We start from the raw sequence: 20,148 nt of genomic DNA, 5'->3' as shown, positions 1-20,148 counted from the left end.
AAGGATTTGCCCAATTCGATTAACAGTTTATATATTTAATGTGGTTTGCAAACTATTATATTACTCCGAATTTTGTTCAGTATAGATCGATTGCAAATTCCATCGTCATTTAAAAAAATATCAATACGTGAATAGATAAAAACTTAGGTGGTGGACAATGATAGCGCATAATTGAGGTGAAAATTATATGCGTATGAAAATTGCAAGGAAATGGCGAATTAGTTAAAGTTGTATTCTTGTAATGATATCACAATTTGTAATTTATTTTAAAAAAAAATCTGAAAAATCGTGAACATCGAAATGGATAATACTTTCAATTACAACAATTGAACGTATAATATTATGAAAATTATCTAATCAAATTTATATAATCAATGACATATTTTATTGATTCTAAAAATAAAATAAAAAAAACCGTGCATGTTAACATTAAAGTTAACATTTCCCCATTTGAAAAAAAACATTAAGGAGGGCAAAATAAAAATGAAATGTCAATGGAACACGTAGATATGGGTACGTAATATGGCAATATTATACTCCTAGTATTAAAAGTCAAAACAAAATATATATATTTATGATATGTTGTGTTAGGCGGGTGGGGGTGGGGGGCTCAATTTTATATTTAAAATTTTTCTTTATATATATATATATATAGTAAAATAATAGTTTTAGAATCGGTATATAAGATTTTTTGTCGATAATAAAATTTTGTAGAAAAATATGCTTATTTTTGGGCAAAAACTTGCATGAGACAATCTCACGGGTCATATTTTGTGAGAATGATATCTTATTTGAGTCATCCATGAAAAAGTATTACTTTTTATGCTAAGATTATTATTTTTTATTGTGAATATCTATAGGGTTGACCCCTTTCACAGATAAAGATTCGTGAGACCGTCTCATAAGAGACATACTCTTATTTTTATATATTTTAATGTAATATATTTAAAATTGTAATAAATATCTATTTATAAATTTCAAATCTAATTATAATTTTTAATACAAGAAGCATCTTATTCTACACAAAACTAATTTTTTTAGTAAGAATGCTATGGTTGATGCCATTTTTTAAAACCAATATTTAGGAACCTTTTTTTATTAATTATTGTTATATGTAAAATAAAGTTTTAAATCAATATCAATTTGGAAAAATTATCTAAAATCCTTACAATATGTTGGGATATATTAATGAAAAGTGACTGGAATTAATCTTTAGAGAGAAATAATATATTTAATGATTTCATGTATAAATATTAATGAATAATCACTATTATTTATTATTTTTTCTGTAATTTTTTATGTTGAAATTTTGTATGGACGAGGTATTGAAATTTTTTCGACATTCTAATTTTTGTAATTGTTATGTAATTTATTTGCTTTTAAAAAAATTCATTGTAATAAATGAATATATTTTTAATATATAATTATTACAGGATCATTTCAGCGCTCAACTGCCGTATGTTAACTGCTCGTAACCGTTCCTGCGGATTTTATACGTTCATGGAAGGCTAAAACACTATGGCTTCCATTTCTGCGACTTCCCTTCTCTTCTTCCTCGGAATGTGGTGTCCTCTGACTTTTACAGGCACTGTGATCGAAGATCTCAATAATTTACAGCCCCCTTCAGATTTCAACTCTATAATCACCAACAACTGCCACTCGAATCCTTCTCTCAGATACTGCAGCGCCACCAACCCTTTTGATCTTCATGAAATCTTCAAGTCTACGATTGTCGCAAGCCATTTATGCAACATTTCCAACAATCCCAACTGTGTCGAATCGTTTCCGGAAATCAACCTCCGTGGCCAGCCAAAAGTAGCGCCACTTTACTTGTCCTTCACTTTCTTTTGGAAATTCTGCCCCTTGTCCATATTGTCCATTGATCTTGCGAATAATTCATTGAAGGGTAGCATTCCAGGTGAGATTTTTTACTGTTCTCAGATTCAAGAACTTGATTTGAGCCACAATCACCTCTCTGGAGACATAGTTTTAGATAAATTTTCTGGCCTCGAAAATCTCACGTTTCTGAACCTTTCTTATAACGAGTTTTCAGAGATTAAAATCTCAGACAGACACTTTTTCGAACGGTTTAATTCGTCGAGTTTTGTTCACTCGGGTCTTCTTCCAAATCATCAACGATTCAGGATCAAGGCTTTTCTTCTGTTGGTTGGGTTTCCAGTTTCTGTAGTTTTAATGGTTGTTTTCTGCGGATGGCTCTGTTTTTGGCGACCAGACTTTTTACCAGATTTTCTTCGGAGAAAACACAGGTTCACTCCTTCGATTCTCAAAGCTGCAACAAATGGATTCTCGAAGAGAAATTTGGTTGGAAACGCTAGAAATGTAAGCATATATAGAGGTGTACTAAGAGATGGAAACGAAGTAAAGATTGAGATTTATTGGGACATGAAATCAGGAGTAAACAGAACAAGATTTGTCGAAAAATGTAAGATTCTCGTTCAATTATGCCATACAAACGTTGTCCCTGTAATGGGTTGGTGCGATCACCGCAAATTTAGTGCCATTATCTCCGAGTGGATCAATTCAGAGAACATTGAAACATGGCTGTTGAATACGATTCCTCCGTGGAAACAAAGGTTGAAACTGATATTAGGGGTTGCAGCAGGTGTTCGTTATTTGCATGAGGAATGCCCTGAAATTGTATATGATCTGAAATCAAGAAGCATTCTGCTGTCTGAAGACGGCGAACCGCTGATTACAAGGTTCAAATTTCATGATCATCGCCGTGGCAGCTCGAAAAGTAAGTCCACGTCGAGTTTCAGAATTCAGATATCAAATGACCTGTAAGGTGCTGGTGTTGATATGTTTATTAATGTCATTTAAGTATATTTTTCAAATAAACCAAATTTTGCTTGTTCGAGTCAAATTCGAAAGCTTGTGCTTGTGCTTGTGCTTTGAAAGTGAACTATGTTGTTCAACAGCATGAGTCCAGGTTACCAACTTTAACATCCGACGGAGTAACTCGAACCTTCATTTGATAGGGTTCAAATTCAGTCTTTAATCGAGTTAAGCTCCCAACATAGCTGAATCTTTAAGGCTTTAACCTGGAAACATGAAAGTTGTAGCAAGACTGGTTGGTGCCCCAAGAGTTGAATAACTCAGTATATCAAGCAATGACAACTTATAATTTGAAGTCTTAGAAAAGTTGATTTGAAGTATGATCTCCTCTCCGCTATGTACAGGATTTGCATGCTATAACTATGATACATTCTTGTTATTCATCACACAAGTTTCTTGTGAAAAATTAATGAAATTTCAGCATGATCATACCAGAGACCTACAAATTTGGTGTGTTCATATTGGAGATGGTGGCTGACAAAAAGGAATTGGAAGATTTCGAAAATCGTGAATCAGGTTTTGTCGATTGGGTGAAGATGCAATACCCAGACAACATTGAGTCTGTAATAGATAAAAGAATGAAGAACGCAGGCAACGTTGTTGAACAAGCCATAGAAGTTATTCGACTTGGGCTAATGTGCACTGATTTGTCTACCAGTCGACAGCCAAACTGGGAACAAATCTGTAATTTGTTGTCAAATTTATATTCTATGGCAGCACCGGGCTCGCTGGATCACAAGACATCGCGAGTTAAACGAGGAGAAGGCCACACACATGCCCACCATCGATGAGTTCACATTGATAGTTCTGTAAAATGCGGGTGTTTATTTTTGAAGAAACATGTAAAACCATTTAGTGACTCGTACTAGCTCTTACTTGTAGTTACTGTGGCACCGGTAGGAGAAAAGGTCTTAAACATAGACTTAACATATCTTCTATCATTTTTTAAAACAAAATTCATGTGTAAAAACTTGTTCTCAAGTTTGTAGCAGGGTACTAGTGAAAACAAGACGCTGGCTTGCATGGTGCATCCAATATCGTTTTTTAAATTTATGATTGAATATCAATAATAATACTAAATTCGAAATAAGAAATATTTGAAACATGTAACAACATCGACCAACAGCTGACATGTTAGACATCTAACCCAATATCGTGCATCATATCCTGAGACCAACAAAATCCATCTCATACATTCTCACTCACACATTGGCAGATATAATATACAATTCCCGAGTTGCATATTCAAAGCGGAACGGATTATCAATCCATATGACACCCAAAAAAAATGTAATTATCTCTTGGCACTTCACACAAAGAAACCCATACTTAACATAGCCAAAATATGCACCTCTATACCGATTGGAAGTCATTCACTCATGTTGTGACACCAACCACGACGTTGCTCACCTATCAATATATATATATATATATATATATATATATATATATGTGTATATAAATATAAACTTTCGCATTTGGAATATAAGATATAGAATTGTAAATAAACCCCTGCACTACAGAGGAAACAGGGGGCAAACAACATGAAGAAACTCACCAGCTTGCCACTTTCATCGACTGTAGTGGGATTCTGAACTACCACAGTTTGGCTATGAGGACGGGCTATTGCCTGAATAAAGCATAGTGGTTTGAATCAGGTAATGCCAAATCAGTCTTTCCTAAACTGTTGCAACTGTATCGGAGACAACCAACTCACCATCGAAGGAGGCGATGATGATGTAGATGCGGAGTCCCCACCCTGCGCAAGAAGTTGAATCCTAGCGTCGCCCATCTGGATAAGAAGAAATATATTAAAAATGAAATGTAAATGCACACAATCTACAAGGCTGAATTCAAGACACCAACTAGATTATTGCGAATCCCACGAAGCCATAAACATAAATACAAGATCAGGAGCTACAATTTTTTTAATAAAATATTGGTGGAATCCAAACATGTTCAAACGTTAAACTTCCATTACAAAATTCTGGCATGCCCAGCTCATTTATCTGCTAAAACTCACTGTTCTTTATTTTTCGACAAGAGAGTAGAGTGAAAAATATCAAGACAATTGAAAATTCTATTTTATGTATATCTTTAATTTTATAATTTTCTACCGCTATCCATTGATAAGGTCAAATGCAAAACAAGTTACAAGGAGTACAACGGGTACATAAGCAAGAAAAGTTGCATCTATATATTATTTGCAGAATGATAGTCTTCCTTTTATATTGGAGGAATAGATGAAATGTGTGACATGCTGACATCACCTATTATGATCAGGGTGAGCAATGCACTACAATCTCAATCACACAACATAAGATACCTCTAAATACATCCATTATCTGCAGTCCCAGCCCTTGAGACATTTAATCACAGAAAGGCACGGCCAGAATCTAATATTTTGATTCAGATTCTGTCAGCAACCAAAATTCCAAATTCCACGACAGTATTGAGTATATTAAAGTTGTATGCTAGAGGAGTATCTTACATTTAAAATTCTTCTACCAACTCATTTTACTTATAATTTTTTCTTTGGTACACTAATCATTTTTTTGGACTATTATTCATATTAATCTCCTTAACATCATGCAAAGGCAAGCCTTAAGATCAGGAAAGTAAATGGAACCAACAGACAAAAGTGTGATTCCCATTTGTATCTTTGAAGATTCATGCAAGTAGGTTATGAAAGAGATCACGTGACTTCATAAAGTGCATACCGCGGCACCAACATTAGTACTCATAATGTAATGGCAAATTGCACATCTAACTGATGGAGCCCCAGCTGGAAACATCAGCATAGTATGACAGTTTCCGCAGTTGACATGAGCAACATGATTAGGTGCTGCAGATCCATAAATAAGTGCTAGTCAGCAGCGGAAGGAATACGATGCAGTAGCACCAAAAACTGACAAGTTAACAGGCAAAGCTAAAAAGTCAAAGAACCTCCAAAGCATATTCGCTTGGAGTGGTAATGCAGATTTTGCATATTTAATGATTTGAGATATTATTTAGTTTATGTTTATAAGGAAAATCAATCTGGCTAATAGCAAAGAACTCGTGGACAAGAAATCAACAAAACCAATAGAAAAGGATTACTGATGTTACCAAAAACAATAGGGTCCAAGCATCATATGATGGAAATACAATTCATCAGATGGTTACCTGGCACAAGGTTCACCGTATGGCAGCAGGAGCATCTAACACTGGCAACCCCACGTGAATGCATGAGTAATGTACGGCAACCCCCACATATTAATTGAGCCATGTCCATCCCTGCATACGCAAATGAACTTTTGTTGACATAGCCACCAATCTAAAACGTGGAGACCCAAAATATGTACTGAACATGCAAATAACATTAATTACAAGCTCCACTGATGTCATTATCAACTCCACGAAAACAATACTGGTGACACCAGACTACTACTTTTATGGACTTCCTCAAACAAGGCTGTTATAGCAATTAGTCTCTGTATAATCAGCAAAGCAAGAGGTGCATCATCAATAGAACCCAATATTTTGGTATTTTGAGAAATATGCTCCAAGAACCACACTTATCTCTTCAAAAGTTATAAATGAAATGATTAGATACAGAGAAATATATGTGCATAATGTATCAAATAGTAAAACAATATGAGGTAAAATCGAAGTAAATAACAAACAGAGAGAAGCACTGCATGGTGTAGAAATATGATCCAGCAAAAAAACAATAATTTAAAAAGATAAAATAGAACCCCCTCAGAAACAATATGCAATGAAATATAAATGCATAAAGCAGTAAAAATGCAACAAAGTCCAAAATGGCTAGTATGTGATACAAAATCGATAGCTGATGATGTTCCTATCTGATGCTGGGAAGATGAGCTAAATAACAGAAAGTAGAGTTTCTCGCATTACCAGAAGGTGGTACTGCAGTAACCATATTGCATATTGCACAGCAAACATTGCTAGCTCCAGAGGGATAAAGAAGGATAGTCCTACACCCGCTGCAAACGAGTTGGTTCTGCATATCTGTCATGCACGAAGTTCAGGATAAGAATCAAATTAATCTGAACAAAAGATTCTTCTTCTTAAGGCAAGTCCACAAGTTTGAAAAAATTTGGGCTCAACCGTAAAAATTAAAAGTGGAAACTTTAATTCCTGAAAGAATTTGTCAACCAGAACCATAGGCTGGTGATGAAGAAGAAAATTTTATATAATTATGGATTCGCATATTTGCTGCACATTAACCTCACCAGGAAGCTAAATAGTACAGCAACAAATCCCTATCTTTGAGCAGAGAGAAACAAACAAAAACGAGAACCAACGGAATGCAAGAAATTTACTAATATTGACTGTGACAAAATTGCAAGGTAAATTACATGTAGCACCCCTTTTGAATTTTGAAATGTGTTGAAATCCCCGATGATAAATTGACATAAATCCCATGAGTTTTAGAAAACATTGTCGAAAACACCTACGTTCAACTTTTGACATGCACACATTGTTTTTTGAGCGTTTATATGCTTATTTGTCAACCAAAACCGGTACAAATGCTATGTTGGAGAATCTGATCATTTATGGACAAATATTTTAAGTACTTAGTTTCCTTTTATCATTTCTTTGCCTTTCCATGGATGATATATGAGGAGCAATAAAAAATGGTTGAAACTCATACGATAACCAAGTAATCGTCTAGTGCACATTAGTGATTAGGCTAGAAAGGCTAATATATGATTTGCAAATGCCAATCTATATCTGAAATGCGATGAAACTACTGTGATAACAAGTTTGTTATAATCACTGCAAACAATCCACTGCCACGTGATGGAATGAAACATGTCAAAATTGGCAGAAACTTTGTTAGGCATGAACTTGATGAGGATAAGATCGACCTAAATTGCATTCTCACTGGAATTTAACAGGCAGATATACCAACCAAGTGCTTGCCAAAACACAATTTTGGAAGTCTCGTATACAAGTTTGGAATGATGAATATCTATCAACGGATTCAGGGCAACTGTTGGAGAATCTGATTTGCTTATTGGTAAACGTTAAAATTGATTGTAATCACTCAGTTTGTTACACTTCGGAGATTTGTCAGAATTTCACGATTCCTTCTCCTTTTGTGGATGAAGGTTAGTAGAATGTTTTGAAACAATTAATGCTACCACGAGGAACACAAAAAAGAAAAATTTTATTGCTTTGTGTATTCGTTTAATGCTGTAAATGCCCCCAACTAGATAAATAACAAGAAAAGGACACGACAGCCAAAGAGCTCAAGCGATTCTTGGAGCCGTTTTGGAATTCTAACTTCTCAGGAAATATAGATTGACCTCTTGTTTTCCATTTATCCATCGAGGAGAATTTATAACATCATTATCTGCCTTAGCCAACAAAAAAACATATAGAAACAAAATAATGATTCATCGTGTGGGCATTTGCAATTATTTCAAAACATGGTCAGGATTTCATCTGTACTTATAAAGCTGGTACTTTCAGAATATTTCAAATTTGGCATGGCTTTGGATGCAATTTATCCCGCTATTACCCTAAGTATCGCAAGAACAATTTTTGCAATGGGGATCAATAATTCCACATCAAAAACTAGTAAAAAACACATCTTACATCAGGATAATAATTTTTTACCGTCAATAGCCGCAGAATTATGGTACAAAACGAAAACGTGACCGATATTGATGATTGAGTATCCTCGAATCAATGAAATCGAATTCGTAGATTAACTCCACAATTACAAATAATAATATCTTTCCAGGATTGGATTAGCTCCACCGTTGACAATTTCTGGAAGCGGGAGGGCGACGTTGAAAATTCTCTTTATGGTTGGTTTTCTTTCATTCTGACTTTCATTATTATACTCTATTTTTTGGTCCAAATGTATAATTGCACTTTAGTCCCAACCTATTTATGGGGTCGGAAACTACTAATTTTATAGGTCAAAAAGATAAATTATAAGTTTATTTGAATTTGAATTTAAGTTTCAACCTATTTGTTTATCAAAGTATTAGATAAGAACTTGTATTATAGCTGGTGATCTTGAGTTTTTTTTAAAAAAAAAAATTTTAAACATATTTATTCCAAATTAAGATAGTCACGAAATTCCAAAAATGCTAAGACTCCCCCCTATAAAAAAAAGAGCGAGCGTTGGAACTGTGTCAAAAATCTCTCCTTTTTTTTAACAAAAGAGTGAAACTAGGGGCTATCACGCCCCTCGCATACAAGACTAAAAAATAATTTGATTTTTCAACCTATATCTAAATTTGTGGCAGTTTAATTTCAAATCCTACACTTGAAACACAAAGTTAATAACATCCAAGAAATGTACAAAATCTTGGAAGCTACTCGATTCATCAGTATCGTCGATTTTTTAGTTTTTCTCGAAAATGATATCATTAATCAATAAATTTATCTTTATTCATCAGTATATTTTTTTAATGACATTATGTTTGAATCCATATTACTTTCTTATTAAGAAAAATTTATGTCACTATACCAATAATAATCGAGGTTATCACTTACAATTTCATATATCTTAATTATATAATAACCTCATGCTACGTCAAATGGACCAAACATGAGCGAGCCATTGAAGCCGAAGTGCAGCAATGGATAAAAACCAATCATCTGCTGACAGTTCAAGTTGATTGCATCCACTTTCATAGATCGAGTTGTTACCAAAAACACTGAAAATGGCAGCGGAAATGGAGGACTCGACCCGTTTTTCGGATTGAGAAACCACTTCTACGTTAAAAAAAAAATTTGTGATTCGACAGCCCCTTCCAAAATTTTAATGTACCCTTCAAGCACCCTTTATCAATGTTTCAAAGAGGATTAAAAACACCTTAAACGGCTAGAAACCCAGAAAGAAAATTACAAATCCATCAAGAAATTTCCTACAAAAAGGGACAGGATCATTATAATGAAGCTTTGAAGCATGGGGGAACCTACAAAAAGGGACAGGATCATTACAAGGTCTTCAGTCAGTATATTGTCAGGAAAAAGGCACGGCAGAGAGTGGCGGCTTGTGATGGAGTTTCACTTGAAATTCGTTTTTTCCTCCTCTGTTCCCCTTGGCGACGAGCTGGCGGTGGTGGCACAAGGATTTAGTGGAGAAGGTAACAGCGGAGAGTGACGACGCACTAGTGTGTTAAGGTTTCTGATGGAGATCCCATCTCGCATTCTTCTCTGGGTGAAGATGAAATGGACAAACGTTTTTGTTTTTTAAATAAAAAATTAAAAGCCACACGGCGCCAGCTCCATGATTGTGTGGAAGGAACAAACCCGTATGTGTGTGTGTATATATATATATATAAATACTAAATAAATAAGAAGGAAAGCGAAATAAAAAAAATTGGAAGCAAAATAAATTTTCTTCCACTGTGATCATCGACACTTTTCTTTGAAGTTCTCAAATTCTACAATCCAACTTCTAAACTTGATTCATGGCCTCCAGCGGACACAAGAACGTCAACGCCAAGCTGGTACTTTCTTTCTCCGGTTTTTTTGGTTTTCCCCTGATTTAGGGTTGATTCGTTTATTTGTTTTTTTCTTGATGCAATTTTCAGTTTGAATCAGCTTTATCTACTTCAAATGTTCTTGGGTTCCTTTATTTTCTTGTGGATATATGTCATTTGTTAGCCTCGAGGATTGAAATTGTTTTTGTATCTCTACGAGGATTGTTGCTAACAATAGATTATAGAAATTTGGGTTTAAATTGATTATTTCTGTTAGTATTATTAGTTCTTGATCAGCCTCGATTCCCGTCTTCTGTCAATTTTATGCCTTTTTTTCTTGATGATGATAAATCGAACATGGTATTATATTTTACTGATGTTGTTTCTAAGCAATTTGTGGGTTAGTTGATGTTAGGTAATTCCATCAATTACTTCAGTTCTTATAACTCTGAATGACCCATTAGATCGTGGATTCGTATATTCAATATTCTTCATGTCACCGTGTTAGATTCTTGTTCGAGACTTGCTCTCAGGGTACACGAGGCTAACGGTAGGTAAATTTTTTGTTTTTTTTAAAAAAAATTGGACACACAATATCAAAGATTACCATAATGCCTAGTTTATCAGGTATTTGTTATAATTAAAAATAATAATTTTTGTAGTGTCAAAATTTAACAAACAGCTCAAGGTAACACACATTTTACTCTGTAGGAAGCCAAATTCCCTTAGTTTAAAGTAGATTCTTATCAAATTTGATCGGTGGTATAGCAGTTTCGATTAGTTCACCATGATTAACGGCATGAAAGATTGGATGACATCACGTGTTAATTATATATGTTTGAGGGAGAATGAATAATTTTGTATTTTGTTGTTTAACAAGGACGTTGATTGATTGGGTTGGATGTTATTGTAGCTAGATCAAACCAGGAAAGAAAAATAGTTATAATGGTTTGTTAGGCACTAATGCCTTTAATTATCATGGGTTTCTGTTTTTTCAATGAGAATTTAGGTAAGTGTCCACCTGTTTCACTTTTTGTGGTATGTTGCATATTATACTTTATGCTATTCTTATGTTCTATTTCTACTTTATTTTTTACCACCATCTACCTGTTTCAGATATTTATTTCTGCCTGTAGGTGCTTCTTGGAGATGTTGGAGCTGGAAAATCTAGCCTAGTTTTGCGTTTTGTGAAAGGACAATTTGTCGAATTTCAGGTTTGATAAAAATTATTTTCATGGATTTCATATTAATTCCTGCACTTTTTAAACTTTTCTTTTGGAGATTGAATTTACATGCTTGATATTTTAGGAATCAACTATCGGTGCTGCCTTTTTTTCACAAACCGTCGCTGTAAATGATGCAACTGTGAAATTTGAAATATGGGATACAGCAGGTCAAGAGAGATACCACAGCTTAGCTCCAATGTACTATAGAGGAGCTGCAGCAGCCATAATTGTCTATGATATAACAAATCAAGTAAGGGTGCTGCTGCTGCCATAATTGTCTACTAAATATAATGCATTGTCTAGTTGATAAGTATGAATTATTCTGTTTAGTGTTGTGCCCTGCATTACAATTTGATCTGCTCCACTTAGGAAAGCAAAATGTTTTTACTATTATACAAGTGAATATTTCATTCATGACAAAATGGTTACTTCAAATTGCACATTGTCATGCTTTTCATGTTAGTAGCCTGTCAACTTTGTAGGCATCATTTGATCGGGCCAAAAAATGGGTTCACGAGCTCCAAGCACAAGGTATATTCCCTTTACTAAGTAGGCTAATTTGGCTGGAAGTTATTGCGACTTTTTTCGCTTGTTGGTTTTTCTTTTGTGGGAAGTGCCTTTTTATGCTATGTCCTTTATATTCATGATTTTACTGATTGGAATGATGATTGAAAAAAGTGAACTGATTAAACCTTTTATTTTCTTCTTCGTTAGCTGAATAATTTTTTTCTTTATACCCTACTTTACTTTAGAAAGGCTTCTCGTGGAAAGAGAAGGCCTCTTTTAGGAAGACCACGGTATTGCCTAAAACCTTGAAACTGGAAATGGGAGAGAGGATTTTATAAAAGCTATTGTTTGGTATCTGTTGCTTTGAGAACTCTGAATTTCACCATCTATCTATCTATTTACCGTAGGTTTTTCTGCTTTTCTTTGTTATATATTTAATACTATTCTTTGGGGCAACTGTTTATCGTTTTGTGGCATAAGGTAACCCAAATATGGTGATGGCCCTTACTGGTAATAAAGTGGATTTATTGGAAGCAAGGAAGGTGGCAGCAGAGGCAAGTAGTCACTTAATGTTTGTTGTGTTACTATGTCTGTGTCCTTGATTTCGATTTTACTTGACTGTTTATTTAGTCTCATGTGTTTCTACTTAGAATAAGCTCATAGTTTGTTGAGCATGCTCATGAACTTTATGCTGTTTTTTTGGACTAAAATTTTTAAACTGGTAATTCTATGTTAACCAGCAATAGCTGTGAGGAAGGTGAAATCTTATTTCAATTGATACAAGTGTTTCCAGAGGCACGAGTATGTGGTTGTTTGGGTCATCACAGTAACACGAGCGACACTTTTGGGGGGTTTCTGTTCTTGAACTCTGGAACTGAACCTCTAGCTAGGCAATAATAAATGAGGCGATTGATTTGCATGAAAATTTTTCAGTCCCGATACATGGTCCAAAATTTATGCCAACACAAAACATTTGTGATCATTAGTCCAGTAACGTGAAACTTCTCTCTTTCTCAATTAACTAGCATTTTCACTACTTCAGTCTTCGACATGTGTTCCTACTTGCTGGTAGGATGTGGATGTCCATCACATTCTATGGTTCTAGAATAGCCGATAATCATGTACATCATCTCAAATCCGAAATACCATCTAACAAGAAAATTTTCTCTGGCATAATACTTATCTTTGTTTGAGCATCGATCTACCATTATCAGCTGTACAAATGTGAAATTTTAATGCAGGAGGCACAAACTTACGCTCAAGAGAATGGTCTTTTCTTCATGGAAACCTCTGCCAAGGATGCAACTAATGTCAACGACCTATTTTACGAAATAGGTGAGTTCATAAATTCTTAAAATATTATGAAATGTGTGTTTCCGTGACAGAACAATGTGAAAACAACTAATAGGTAACTACTTTAAACTGAACGGAATATCCAGAATATGTTCTTGATTAGCAATTATGATGTAAAGAGCAATTGCTTAGACACTGAGCATTACAATATCCTGTCTCAGTCGATTGCTTTTTCATTGTAGTTTTTCCTTGTGATGAATGTTTTTTTTATCATTGTACTTTTGCATTGTTTGTTGAACAAGAACAGTGAAGACGTAATCAGTTGATTTCCCATTATACATGGAATTTCAAATTTCTTACGTAAGTTTTGAAAAATTAAAAATGTTACTTCTACCCCGAAAAAGTACCGTGAACAGTCTTTTTGATCTGTCCTTGGCTAATTCTTTTACTTCTTCAGTTAGAATACCGTTGTTCCGCGTTATTCATTGGCCTGTTGTCTTTTATGTGTCCATTGAATCTATCCACAGCAAAGAAACTGCCACATCTGCAGCCAGCATCAAACCCATCGGGCATGGTTCTTGTAGATCGAACAAGCGGGAGTGCAGCAGCAGGTGCTTCTTGTTGCTCTTGAGGTGTTGCACATTTCCCATCAGAGTCAAATGTATCCAAAAAAAGTGTCATTATGCAGATTACTTTGGCAGCAACTACCCATTTGTTTTGTTTCTATATTCCTCGAGATGTATGTATAGGAGTAAAACTTTTTGTCATGTTATTTTCATCGCCTTCTGTTACTGGCTTCGATGTGTTTAGTGTTTTTGTTGATCAGCAAATTTGGATTTTATATTTCTGTTTGATCCCAATATTTTTACTTTATTTCTAGTTTAACTGATCTACAAGGAATATTCAAGTTCATTTCTGTTTGATCTCCAACCGGATCGCTTTTTTGAAAATTAATAATAACTATTTATTATTACTTCATATCATTTTCATAATCTTTTCTTTAAAAAATTTTGTTTATGAAATTAAATACGATATATATAGTATTATTATATAATGAACATGTTGCCATTCTGTCGAAAATCAAAGTAATCGAATTTATTTCAAGGTAACAAAATATGTATTAATATATAATGTGTATATATATATTTTAAAAGCCAATAAATTAAAATAAAATATCATTTATTTCTTAAATTAATAATATACGTAAATAACCAAATCAATTTTACAAATAACAATTTTTGGAACATATTTTACAAATAACTTACCCAATTAGTCCGTGTTGGTGCGTTTTACCATTTTTTTTCCATCTCTAATAACTATAGAAGTAAGTCTCTTATGAGACGGTCTCACGAATTTTTATCTGTGAAACGGATCAACCCTACCGATATTCACAATAAAAATTAATATTCTTAGCATAACTATAGATAAAATACCCCAAAAAAAAAAAATTAACATTACAAAAGCACATTTTTTGATTTTTTTTTTTACATTTTTCAATATGAAAATTTTAGCAGTAAATTAGCAAAATCACTATATTGCAGTCCGAATGTTCAATCAAAATTTTATATTAAAAAATCATGAGGTAAAGTGGAATTAACACTAACTAGCACGTACATATAAAGAAGATAATTTAGCGCTGGCTACAGAGACGGAGAATCCAAATGTTGACACCTTAATCGGTCAAGAAAATGTTTTGATCTTGCTTACCTTTCATTTCTTTCCTCGATGAAATGTAATCCTACCACAAAATAATTCAAGCTCATAGGCTATGAGCACTTGGATATAACAAGAAAACTATATAAAAAAGAAGAAAATCCCGTTTGCTAAAACAGGAGTTTAAGAGTGAGGTACTCTACCTCCAATGCTAATAATGAACTTTCCAGGCTTGCAACAAGTCATTGGATGAGGTCTTCATAGTAATTATCATTAATAACAGACACGAATCTTTCGAGCCAAGGCAGCTGATTCAGATCCTTCATGGCATCGACGTAAGAATCTGTACATTGAGGTGGGGACTGGTAAGGTTGGTGATCGGTCAAACTGAAACCTCCAGCGAGAAACCTGTGGATAAGTGCCAGTTGTGATCTTTCTTGCTCTGAATATACATCCCTCATAATTGGAAGTGATTCGAATGAATCCCAAGCCCATTGTTCAAAGTGTTGAGTTTGGTAAGTTGCCAATTCGTCAGAGTAATCTTCATCCCATAATGCACATTGACACGTCTGTTGGCCATTCCTATATTCAGCACCACAAGAAAAGCAGAACTCATTACCGCAACACCTGTAGCAAGAAACAAGGGGTGAGTGTATTGAGCTTCGAGGTTATAAAGTGTACCCAAGCGTATATTTGGATTCTATATTTGTTTAACCCTTTTGCAGGTTTATGTTATCATTTTGTGGTGCTATTTCTGACAGAATATGTCACGAAGTTCGAGACAACGAATAACATAAGAAAAACAAAATAAATAACCAACATCACATGAATCACAGATGGCATATATCATTTTGGTGATGTATGTCTCCACGTGTTTCCAATCTGGATAGACATATTATTAAAGGATAAGATTGTGTATGCTTGAATTATTTTGAACTTATACCACACTTTAAACCCCAGTGATTTAAATTTCCAGGATCCTTGAATAGCTCTGAAGAAAAAATCATCATATGCAAGTTTAGATGGGATATGTCCCATGAAATCTCGTACTAAATTCCACACGGAAAACCAGAATGTTTATTACTGAATTCTATTGATAATACCTAGTTTCAGTACTGAAAGTGTCTGTCCTGATCAAGTAAACAGAGGTCAGGGTTCTCCTTCCAGGCAGTCAAGAGACATAAGATGACATGAATATTTAGGATGTCGGTAAAGATCTAACAAAGGAAACTTAATACCAACCTCTCAACAAACCGATAGATTTTGTTAAGTTATTCCCAGAACAAAAGGTTTGAGAATTAGCTTTTCCTCCACCATATGTGATGCAAAAGAGAATTACGCTTTCCAATGGAAATGTATAACAACGAAAAAAAATTTATTTACCAGCATGTCATGTGGGAGCAACCATGAGTGAGCTCAATCATTCTCTGGCACTGCTGGCAACGCCTCCACCTTTTATTTTGTGCTAATTGATGCAAGGTTATGTCACTATCATCCCTCTCTTCCAATGGCAGATTTTGGTATTCTTCACATGTCACCGAGGAATGCCAAGGAACCCCACAATCAACACATATAAACCTCTGACAAACAGGACATTCCATACAATTGTCGTCTGACTGACTTGATGAACTTGATCGGGTGGACAAGCATTCCTTCGGATCAAGCAAGGCCGAGCATTCAGGATATGGACAATAAATCTTATCTGAGATTTGAAACTTGGTTTCTTCAAGGGCTTTTTCCAAAGATTCATAAGAGGTAACTGGAAGAAAAGACCTACATTCAGAAGAAGAAATACAATATTTGCATTTCGGTTGAGGGCACCCAATGGGAACTTGGAAAGACTGTACTTTTTCCTCAACATATGTTCTCATACAATGGGAACAAAAGGTGTGGGAACATTTAATTGTAAGCATCATAGAAGACGGCCTCTCCTCACAACAGATGGAACAAATTTCTGTAACTTTTGCTCCCTCAGTAGGAAAGGAGACAACACCAATAGCCACCTGTGCTAGCTGTAAGCGCCTGGTCTACCGTTGGGGCAATTTTTAGAACAAAAGATTCCATATTACCGGCTTGTTCTAGGATCCTTCGTCTCAGCGCCAACAAAAGGGGATTTGCAATTACTTCTCCCCGTGTAATCTGGAATAGATCGTCCATACCAATTTTAGTACCATAAAGCATAAAATGGAAAGAGGAAATCAGACCTCGAGAAGATATTTGTTTTCAAACACGAAGCCATGCTTAGATTGTTTTAACTTGAATAATAACAATAGCTCGAAGACACTAAAATTTCTGGCTATTTCTCACCTGATTATACATGGCTTGAGAATCGGTCAATGCAAGCACCCGCATGATATTTTTCTCCATAGCAACAGAGAGACCATCAAGTAAAGCTAAATAATCCGCAATTGATTCTTCCACATAGAAATCAAGCTTTTTCTGGACTCGAACTGGAGAAGCATCACCTGACTTCTGCATCACCACTCCAATTCCAGAAATCCCAGAACGAGAATCTCCCGGATTAGCAACAGATATACCTTTGAAATACATTTTAACCGAAAGTTCATCAAGATTGTCTTTTGAATCCATCTTCGAATTGACTTCTATATCCTTCAATTCATCCTCATCCTCATCCTCACAACAGCTTCTGAACTCGTCTTCTTCTTCGTCATACTTTGCTTTAATTTCAATCACATTAGAACCATCGGCAATTACTCTTTGATCCTCCATCGCCATGTAACTTTCCCAACCTACTCAAAAATTCCAAGAAACTCAAAGTAAACGACTAATTAATTAGATATAAAAATTCAACAAAAAATCCAATTGTTGCTCTTGAAATAGATCCTGCTTCCAGATGACCAGCATAAACAAACACTAACAAACCCTTTAAATAACCGTACCGTATATACCCACCAAGAAAATTCAAGGCTAAGCTGAAGTAAACATCAACTTAAAGATTCATCATAAAACTTGAAACATGATTCAAAAAAACAAATCTTTTTTTTCCCCAGAGAAGATTTCTCTCCAGCAGAAAAAGAAGTCGAGACAAAAATCCTTCGTCCAAAAAAGTTAGCCAAAGAAAGTGGAATCCCACTTCTCCACCTAATCATCACAAACACTTGCACTCATACACACAATTATTCAACAAATTAAATCTATAGAATAAAAATACAATGAACAAAAAATTTGGAATCAAGAACGTGGTTGAAAGAATTAATAACCTGACTTGTCTCCCAGAAAGTAGAGACCCCCGATAATTCTTTAGTATTGTACTTTACATGTAAGTAGGGTAATACAGGGGGGCATTAGAACCCTAATCTGACCAAATGCTTATTGATGTCTCCCCCAGAGGTTACTACTCCTTTTTCTGTGGTTGTTTACGGAGGAAAGAGAGACTATCAGTTACTGCTGCTCTTCTCATGGCCACAAGTCTCGGTTACTTCTAATATATTTTTTTTATCTTACAATTATTTAATTTGAAAATAAAAAATATGAGATTTATTAATATTTTATATTTTATGGACACATCATTTTATACAAACATAATGAAAGTAAAAACGTAGACCCAGCCTTTTGATAATTTTATTTTAAAGATTAAGATATATATATATATATATATATATATTTCATATTTCATGTTCTCACGTTAACAGGATGTCCAAGTTAATGAGATAAGCATTTGACTAATTATTAAGAGTTCAATTTTTTATATTAATATTTTTTTGGATAATTACGTCACACGCACAAGATTTGTCTGATATGATTTATTAACTAGCCCGATTTGCAATTTATTATCATAGTTAAAGAAGTTTATCTAATCTATACTTCTATACTATTATATTAAGTGTGAGGGCCTTAGAATAACTACCTGATGCAACTCGGGCGAAACGGACGAGTCGGTCAGGAACTCTGCCGGGTAAACTATCAGGATATTGAAGGAAGTAGGAGTTAGACGCCGGGCTTGGATCGTAACTTCTCGAGTTCCTTGGAAGATCTGTGAATAAGAAAATAACCACGTGAATGGGCGCCGGAGGGAGTCCGGCGTGGCCACTCCGATGCTTAAGTCAGCAGGGTACTCAAGCAATAAAACCAATGTAGCCAAATGATGGCTGTGATGATTGGTGTGTAGTAAATGAGAGTATTAAATGTGAATCAATATCTAAAAGATAGTAAATGCAAGTAAATGACCTGATATTCATAGTAGAGGATACAATGATGACCTCGTTCTTCGTGTGAGAGCATTAATTATAATAGGGTGGCTGATTATACCCTATTGTTCTGACATGTCAAATCGCACACTTGTCACATCCAGGCCACTTGATTTATTGACCACTTGTAATAATGTCAGAGATAAATCGGCTATAAACACTGTTGATCGGCGGCATTAAATACTTCACTCATATCGAAGTGATCAGGGTGAGGTATTCCTTGGAATTCCTTATAAGGACATAAATGTATAACTTCTCAGAGGGGTTCTGCTTCGGATGATCTCGTGGCCTGGCCTCTGATTGACCGGCCCTTCCGTGGATTCTTCCAGCCACTTTCTCATTATCCTGGGTAATTTCATGACTCGGTTGCCGATCCGTTCGATCACTTTATTGGTATGGTCAGAACCTTTTATTCTCCTGACCCGGGCATTTAACCATGGATATTATCCGTGACCCGGGATATCTCGGGGCATCATCACTCCTACCTTAATTAGTCGGGCTAGAGTCCACTCGTTGTCCCGATTAGTCTCGTGTGCCTGGTCAGGAAAATTGTTTGCTTACTTGCTTATTATTATTTTTTAGGCTGATCGTAATATATGGACACGTGGATTATAGCTGACATAGGCCGTAGGATTTGTCAGAGACTCTTCTTTTTCCAAGAGAATGAATCATTATGACGCATTAATTCCTGGACATGTCTTTTCGAATATCTTCTCGTCTGTATAAATATCTTTGCACTATTTCCGATGAATATCTGAGCCGTTGGGTCCATTATGGATTAATGGTGTGGATTGGCTTCACTCTCCTATATATATAACAACCCTTCCTTTGTTCAATGACACCGACATTCATCTTCTAGAGAATACAATGGCAGGTGTAAGCGGTTCCAAGGCTCCTGATATGGCGAAAGAATTCATGAAAACAGCCCGGGAGAAACGAAAACTGGAA

General features: G+C 35.1%; 3 protein-coding genes and 1 pseudogene across 5 annotated transcripts; 2 read left to right on the top strand and 2 right to left on the bottom strand.

Annotated features, from left to right (window-relative positions):
- Positions 1–1,518: 1,518 nt before the first annotated feature.
- On the top strand, positions 1,519–3,843 carry LOC142540536 (L-type lectin-domain containing receptor kinase S.4). Its single transcript, XM_075646772.1, has 2 exons — positions 1,519–2,758; positions 3,292–3,843. Exons 1-2 carry the CDS (start codon positions 1,519–1,521, stop codon positions 3,645–3,647), a joined length of 1,596 nt encoding a protein of 531 aa, XP_075502887.1. The 3' UTR covers positions 3,648–3,843.
- Positions 3,844–3,926: 83 nt separating this feature from the next.
- On the bottom strand, positions 3,927–8,722 carry LOC142540537 (protein LOL3-like). 3 transcript variants are annotated; one of them, XM_075646773.1, is made up of 7 exons: positions 8,488–8,722; positions 6,757–6,870; positions 6,022–6,132; positions 5,577–5,701; positions 4,574–4,648; positions 4,415–4,486; positions 3,927–4,266 (listed from the first exon to the last, which is right to left on the bottom strand). In XM_075646773.1, the coding sequence occupies exons 2-7, from the start codon at positions 6,866–6,868 to the stop codon at positions 4,234–4,236; spliced, it is 528 nt and encodes a 175-aa protein (XP_075502888.1). In that variant the 5' UTR covers positions 6,869–6,870; positions 8,488–8,722; the 3' UTR covers positions 3,927–4,233. The 3 variants fall into 3 exon arrangements, with proteins under 3 accessions (XP_075502888.1, XP_075502890.1, XP_075502889.1); XM_075646775.1 differs by having other exon boundaries at positions 4,574–4,615; XM_075646774.1 differs by having other exon boundaries at positions 5,589–5,701.
- A 1,453-nt stretch (positions 8,723–10,175) lies between these two features.
- Positions 10,176–14,182, top strand: LOC142540535 (ras-related protein RABF2a-like). The gene is made up of 7 exons (XM_075646770.1): positions 10,176–10,340; positions 11,450–11,527; positions 11,622–11,789; positions 12,022–12,070; positions 12,527–12,600; positions 13,288–13,381; positions 13,867–14,182. The coding sequence occupies exons 1-7, from the start codon at positions 10,302–10,304 to the stop codon at positions 13,968–13,970; spliced, it is 606 nt and encodes a 201-aa protein (XP_075502885.1). The 5' UTR covers positions 10,176–10,301; the 3' UTR covers positions 13,971–14,182.
- An 810-nt stretch (positions 14,183–14,992) lies between these two features.
- LOC142540534 (E3 ubiquitin-protein ligase RSL1-like) lies at positions 14,993–18,425 on the bottom strand (annotated as a pseudogene).
- Between the last annotated feature and the right edge of the window lie 1,723 nt (positions 18,426–20,148).

This window comes from Primulina tabacum, chromosome 3 (genome assembly GCF_025594145.1).
Source record: "Primulina tabacum isolate GXHZ01 chromosome 3, ASM2559414v2, whole genome shotgun sequence".
In the NCBI taxonomy this organism is placed as follows: Eukaryota; Viridiplantae; Streptophyta; class Magnoliopsida; order Lamiales; family Gesneriaceae; genus Primulina; species Primulina tabacum.
This window is presented reverse-complemented; position numbering and strand designations above follow the sequence as displayed.

Excerpts from the sequence above, each read along its gene's own strand:
- LOC142540536 (XM_075646772.1), top strand. The coding sequence starts at position 1,519 with ATGGCTTCCATTTCTGCGACTTCCCTTCTCTTCTTCCTCGGAATGTGG. Across the intron at positions 2,759-3,291 it reads TCGCCGTGGCAGCTCGAAAA|AGACCTACAAATTTGGTGTG; the intron begins GTAAGTCCACGT and ends TGATCATACCAG.
- LOC142540537 (XM_075646773.1), bottom strand. The coding sequence starts at position 6,868 with ATGCAGAACCAACTCGTTTGCAGCGGGTGTAGGACTATCCTTCTTTAT. Across the intron at positions 5,702-6,021 it reads TACGGTGAACCTTGTGCCAG|CACCTAATCATGTTGCTCAT; the intron begins GTAACCATCTGA and ends ATGGATCTGCAG. Across the intron at positions 4,267-4,414 it reads TCGATGAAAGTGGCAAGCTG|GTGAGCAACGTCGTGGTTGG; the intron begins GTGAGTTTCTTC and ends ATATATTGATAG.
- LOC142540535 (XM_075646770.1), top strand. The coding sequence starts at position 10,302 with ATGGCCTCCAGCGGACACAAGAACGTCAACGCCAAGCTG. Across the intron at positions 10,341-11,449 it reads AGAACGTCAACGCCAAGCTG|GTGCTTCTTGGAGATGTTGG; the intron begins GTACTTTCTTTC and ends TTCTGCCTGTAG. Across the intron at positions 11,528-11,621 it reads GACAATTTGTCGAATTTCAG|GAATCAACTATCGGTGCTGC; the intron begins GTTTGATAAAAA and ends TTGATATTTTAG.